Source organism: Cervus elaphus, chromosome 24, assembly GCF_910594005.1.
Source record: "Cervus elaphus chromosome 24, mCerEla1.1, whole genome shotgun sequence".
Lineage (NCBI taxonomy): Eukaryota > Metazoa > Chordata > Mammalia > Artiodactyla > Cervidae > Cervus > Cervus elaphus.
The window spans coordinates 68305344-68311883 of NC_057838.1; the positions used below are offsets into that span (position 1 = coordinate 68305344).

Consider the following 6540-nt stretch of genomic DNA (forward strand, 5'->3'; position numbering starts at 1 on the left):
AGTACGTGGGACAGGAAGAGGCAAACACTGTATGACATCCAGATCTAAGCTTCCCTTGGGGCTCGCCTGGGAGGGAATCCACCTGCAATGCGGGACACCTGGATTCGATGGAGAAGGGAGAGGCTACCCACTCCAGTATTCGGGCCTGGAGAATTCCAAGGATGGTTGGGTCCATGGGGTCGCAGAGGCAGACACAACTGAGCAACTTTCACTTTCACACTTTCCTCTAAATCTAAAAAAAAATTATACAAATGAACTTATTTACAAAACAGAAACAGATTCACAGATTTAGGAAAGACATTTATGATTATGGTGGGGGGGGGAGGTGGGGGAGGAATAAATTAAGAATTTGGAATTAAGAGAGACACTGGGCTGGAAGAAGCACAAGCTGGAATCAAGATTGCCATGAGAAATATCAATAACCTCAGATATGCAGATGACACCACCCTTATGTCAGAAAGTGAAGAAGAACTAAAGAGCCTCTTGATGAAAGTACAAGAGGAGAGTGAAAAAGCTGGCTTAAAACTTAACATTTAAAAACCGGAGATCATGGCATCTGGTCCCATCACCTCATGGGAAATAGATGGGGAAACTGGAAACAATGGCGACTTTACTTTTCTGGGCTCCAAAATCACTGCAGATGGTGACTGCAGCCATGAAATTAAAAGACGCTTACTCCTTGGAAGGAAAGTTATGAACAACCTAGAAGCATACTAAAAAGCAGAGACATTACTTTGCCAACAAAGGTCCGTCTAGTCAAGGCTGTGGTTTTTCCAATGGTCATGTATGGACGTGAGAGTTGGACTATAAAGAAAGCTGAGCTCTGAAGAATTGATGCTTTTGAACTGTGGTGTTGGAGAAGACTCTGGAGAGTCCCTTGGACTGCAAGGAGTTCCAACCAGTCCATCCTGAAGGAGATCAGTCCAGGGTGTTCATTGGAATGACTGAGGTTGAAGCTGAAGTTCCAATACTCTGGCCACCTGATGTGAAGAGCTGACTCATTGGAAAAGACCCTGATGCTGGGAAAGATTGAGGGCAGGAGGAGAAGGGGACACCAGGGGATTAGATAGTTGTATGGCATCACCGACTCGATGGACACGGGTTTGGGTGGACTCCGGGAGTTGGTGATGGACAGGGAGGCCTGGCGTGCTGCGGTTCATGGGGTCGCAAAGAGTCAGAAACGACTGAGCGACTGAACTGAACGACTATGTATAAGAAAGATAATCAACATTAAAAAAAGAAGAAAAAAAAAAAGAAAGATAATCAACAAGGACCTGCTGTACAGCATAGGGAACTCTACTCAAGATTCTGTAATAACCTATATGGGAAGGGAGTCTGAAAAGAATATACACACACACATATGCATATAAATACTCAAACGTGCGCAGTCACTTCAATCACATCTGATTCTTTGCGACCCATGAAGCCTGCCAGGCTCCCCTGTACACGGGCTTTTCCAGGCAAGAATAGTGGATCGGGTTGCCATGCCCGCCTCCATGGGATTTACCCAACTCAGGGATCAAACCACGTCTCCTATGTCTCAGGCAGATTCTTTACCCGCTGAGCCACTGGGGAAGCCCCTATATATATTCCATATATATATATATACACACATATGTATAAATATGGTTGGTCAAAGATGTTATGAAAAAACATGAACGAATTTTTTTGCCAACCCAATATATATATATAACAGAATCATTTTGCTGTACACAAAACACAAAACTGTAAATCAACTCTGCTCCAATATAAAATAAAAATTAAAAAAAAAAAAAAAAAGAAACCAGGTTAGGTGTTCCAGGCAGAAGGCACAGAAAGTGCAAAGGCCCAGAGGCAGTGAGATGCAAGGCCTTTGGAAGCATGACCAACAGTCCAGTTTGGCTGAGCTTTAGAATATGGCGGGGATGGATTAATAACAGGATAAATCAGAGCAGGGGCTTCCTCCTCTGGGTTCAGTGTAACTTTCTGACTCTCTAGAACCCAGCAGTATGTATGGATGTGAGAGGTGGACCATATACAAAGCTGAGTGCCAAAGAATGGATACTTTGGAACTGTGGTGTTGGAGAAGACTCTGGAGAGTCCTGTGGGCTGCAAGGAGACCCACCCAGTCTATCCTAAAGGAGATCAGCCCTGAATATTCACTGGAAGGACAGATGCCGAAGCTGAAGCTCCAACACTTGGGCCATCCGATGTGACAAGCCGACTCATCGGAAAAGACACTGAAGCTGGCAAAGACTGAGGGCAGGAGGATAAGGGGGTGACAGAGTATAACATGGTTGGACGTTATCACTGACTCAGTGGACGTGAGTCGGAGCAAATTTCAGGAGATGGTGAAGGACAGGGAAGCCTGGTGTGCTGCAGTCCATGGGGTTGCAGAGTCGGACACGACTGAGCAAGTGAACAACCACAGCAAGAACTGAGCGTGGATGGACCTTCTCTCTCCCCGAAACACACAGCCTGGGGGGCACACCCTCACCACCCTGAGGTACCAATGCCCAAGACCTCCTGGCAATGCGCTACCCCTGAGGATGACCTGAATGCAGAATACCCGTGAGTCAAGATGCCAAGAGTTAACTGAGGGTGGGGGTGGGGAGCCACAGTGACAGGAGGAAGAGATTTTTCACAGCCTCTGGAGATAGAAATCATCCACAGCCAGCCAGCCCCCTGGTACCAGCTTGTATTTTCTCTCTCTATTTTAATTAAATATCTGCCACTCACACATTCATGCTGCTGGTAGCCATTCCCTTCTCCAGGGGATCTTCCCAACCCAAGGATCGAACCCAGATCTCCCACATTGCCGGCAGATTCTTTACCAGCTGAGCCACAAGGGAAGCCCAAGAATACTGGAGAGGGTAGCCTATCCCTTCTCCAGGGGATCTTCCCGACCCAGGAATAGAACCGGGGTCTCCTGCATTGCAGGCGGATTCTTTACCAGCTGAGCTATCAGGGAAGCCCCCCTTGTCAGCTATGCAGAGGTTAAATGAGAAGAGGTACTTGGAGGAGCACTGGACTGGAGCTCTGATCTCCATGGCTGCCTCTGCCGTGAGTTGAAGGGACACCTTGGGCAAGGCCCCTCCTTTCCCTGAGCCTCAGTTTCCACATCTGCAGCGTGAGGGGACTGCACCGAACAGTCAGTAAGTGCCTTCTCCTCTGGCCGGCGACAGTCTTTTAAACTTGTGGCTTTTCTGATGACGTTCCCTGACATCCCCAACTTGGGCCCCTGCGTCTGTTGCAACTGCAGTTCACTGTTCTCCCCCTGGAACTCTCATAACCATATGTTCCAAGAGTAATTATCTTCCAATTTCACCTTCCAATTGCATCTGAATTTACATTTCATTCCTGGATGCCTGCTGGAATGTCCAAGTCAAGCCTGATGATTTCTAATGAGGCTGCGGTTAGGTGAGTCCAGCGACCCGTGACGGGTGTGGGACCCACGACCCACGTGGGAAAGGCCTGGCTGGGACAGACCTGACTCCAACCTCAGCTCCGCACACGTCAGCTGTGTGATCTCAGGCACATCACTGTGCCTCTCTGAGCCTCAGTTTCTTTCTAGATAAAATGGAAGAAATACTCTGCTTTTTTCATAATGCTGTTCATTGTTGTTCAAGGCAAAAATGTTTGTTCAAGGCAAAAAAACCCACATAAGGTACCTAACAAAGTCAACTGGCAGACATTTCCTGACCACCTACTATGTGTTATGCACCGGATAAATAAAGCAGGCTCTCAAGCTGGACAGTCTGTTTCACCCCTGTCTCAGCTCCTTATTAGGTCAGCAACCACAAAATCCCTGCAGCTCAATTTTCCCATCGATAAAATGAGGATGGCAACAGTACTCAGGATGAAGTTACTGTGAAAACTGATACAAGTATAAAAGACTAAAGAGCAGCATCTGCTTCAATATTAACTAGTAATCTGTTAGTTACGTATAATGTGATGGGGGCTTCTCAGATGGCCCAGTGGTAAAGAATCTGTCTGCAATGCAGGACAGTTGGGTTCGATCGCTGGGTCAGGAAGATCCCTGGAGGAGGAAATGGCAACCCACCTGGGTATTCTTGCCTGGGAAATGCCATGGACAGAGTAACCTGGCAGGCTACAGTCCATGGGGTCACAAAGAGTCGGTCGGATACGACCTGGGAACTAAATAACAACAACATACGGTGACAGACACCGTGCTAGGCCGCGGACAAGCTCTGTTTAATTATGAGAACTTAACAACAAAGATCTCATTATCCCCATTTTCAAGATGAAGAAATAGACATTGAGAGGTTAACCAACCTGCTCAAGGTCAAATAACTAGGCATACGGTGGTTATGGGGTTCAGTCCCATGGAGTATGAACCACTCGGCTGCATAATCAAGACATTCAGAGCCAAGCACATACATATCATTACGTGAGATCTATGACTGCCATCACACAGAAAAAGTAACCAGATTTACGCTAGACACAAATTAAAGGATGCTGGAACCCAAGAGTGGTAAGTGCTGAGATTTCCTGGGACCAAACCTGCCGCTCGCTAAGCGTTTTCTGGCTCACTCCAAACCCTGGAGTCTCCGAGAATAGAGGGCTTGCCCAAGTCTCGTGCAGGGAAACGTGGGAAAACCGCACGGGGCTCTCACCATTGTTTTCCAGCGAGTTTTATTAGGCTGTAGGAAAGACTTAGCCTGGCTCTGTCTGCGCTAGATCTAGCAGCAGGCCACCTCCTTCCTAGAAGGATGGGGCTGGCTGGGCACTGGGACCCTGCCCCGGTCTTCTCTCCACTCCACCAAGGTGGCACCCCGCCCCCACCCCCAGCCCCTACCCCGCGACCAACACTCACGGAGGGTCCAGCTGTGTGCTGGCCACAGCCGGGCCTGGACACAGGGAGGCGGCCACTGCCTTCCTAAGCCCCCAAGTGTCTCCTTTGTCAGATCAATGAGCCAAACGTCTCCCACCCGCACCTCACTCCTCAGACAAAGATTTTATTCATTAAAAACACTTGAGAAAGGAAAAGCCCACAACGCACAGACGCACACACACACACACTTTTTTACACCCACCCAGGGCAGCAGGATATGGTTCTAAGACAGCCAAAATGGTGGCTTCCTGTTTCTTTAGGGATGTGTGTTTTGGAGTTCGGATTCGGACAAGGGTGTTGGCCGGGGAGGGAGCTGCCTTCTGCTAAATTCTATGAGAAAAAAAAAAAATATGAAAAGAGCGATAATCGCTCCTTGGCAGGCAAGTGAAGTTAGCTGGGACGGCTGCCTCCTCGTAAACTCGCCTCTTGGAGGCAACTTTCTGCCCTCCCCGCGGAGGAGTCAGGACACCGAAGAACTGGGGTCCAGGCACCGCCCATCTCTGGGTCTCAGTCAGTAAGTCTGTTAAACGGCACTCCTCGGAGGGGATCGCTCTGTACCGTCGAACGCATTCGGGATTTCACGGACGCCCCGGGCGGGCAGAGGCAGATTCTCAGGGCAGTGACGCGAGGGCTGGGAGGGAACGCCGTCCCCTGGGCGTTCGGTCCCGCCGGCGAGGCACAAAGCGGGGCCCCGGGCCAGGGCCCCGCAGGGGATGGGGGCGCGCCGCTGCGGGGGGCGGGGGCGGGGTGTGATCATTTAGGGCTTTTTAATTCCAAAGGAGAGCGAGCGCCAAGTCTGGGGGGGGGGGTGTCCAGGAGAGGCGCGAGAGGCCGCCAAGGGCGCGCCGCGCAGAGTGAAGGACCAGGCATAGACCCGGCGTGGGGAAAAGCGCAGACGGATCCGGGGGGCCAAGAGGGCCTCTGGGGGGCCAGCGAGAGCCTGAAGGGGACCCCAAGGAGCAGGAGGGAGGATTCAGGGGCGCTACCAAGTCGCTTTTGCGAAGGGAGCGTCTTTCCCCGTCGCGAGGGGACCCCCAAGCCGCGGGCCGCGGTGGGAGCCGGAGGCGGCCTATCGGGGGTGGGGTGCGGCCTCGCCGACACCGAGGAGGCATCCCCGAGGTGGGGCGTCCCGGACGGGACTGAGAGCCCCCGACGCTCTCAGCCTCCTCAGGACCCGCCCGTCCCTCAGCCCAGGCGGAAGGTCGGGGGGTTTCTGGGCAGCTCGCTCCGGAGAGCCTCGCGGGCTCCAACTTGGAGCGCCGGACGGGGCCCCTTGGCGCGCGCGCCCCGCGGAGCCTCCTACCTGCTCTGTTCATCTTCCAGCGCGCGGAGCCCGGGGCCGCCCGTCGGTGCCTCCGTCCGTCCGAGCGCGAGTCCGCGCGCCGCCTCACTCCATGGCCGCCCCGCGGGGCCCGCACCCCCCGCCCCGGCGCCTGCCCCGCCCCCGGCGCGCGCCGGACTCCGCGCGGCGCGCAGGGCCAGTGGGGGCGCGGGGCGCCGGCCTCCGGGGCTGGGCGGGGCCGGGGAGCGGAGCGGGTGCGCGGTCGGGGCGCGGGGGGCGGCGGCGCGCTCACTCAGGCCGCGGCGCGGCGCGCGGGGCCGGGGGGGGCGCGAGCCTCGGGGGGCGGGGCCGGGGTCGCGGGCGCGCGGGCGGGGGGCGGTGGCCGGGCCGGCGCGCGGCGTCGTGTCCGCTCCGGGCGCCCGGC

At 53.6% G+C, this 6540-nt stretch overlaps 1 protein-coding gene across 5 annotated transcripts in view; it reads right to left on the minus strand.

Moving 5' to 3' along the window:
* Positions 1-6321, minus strand: part of FGD5 (FYVE, RhoGEF and PH domain containing 5) — a 125516-nt gene extending 119195 nt beyond the window's left edge. For 3 of the 5 annotated variants that reach the window (XM_043886021.1, XM_043886020.1, XM_043886018.1), the window contains exon 1: positions 6138-6321. In XM_043886021.1, the coding sequence (XP_043741956.1) occupies positions 6138-6150 (13 nt within the window). In that variant the 5' untranslated portion in view covers positions 6151-6321. Of the gene's footprint in view, positions 1-5036; positions 5146-6137 lie in introns of those variants that run through there. The other 2 variants (XM_043886022.1, XM_043886023.1) reach the window with 2 other exon arrangements.
* Positions 6322-6540: the final 219 nt, after the last annotated feature.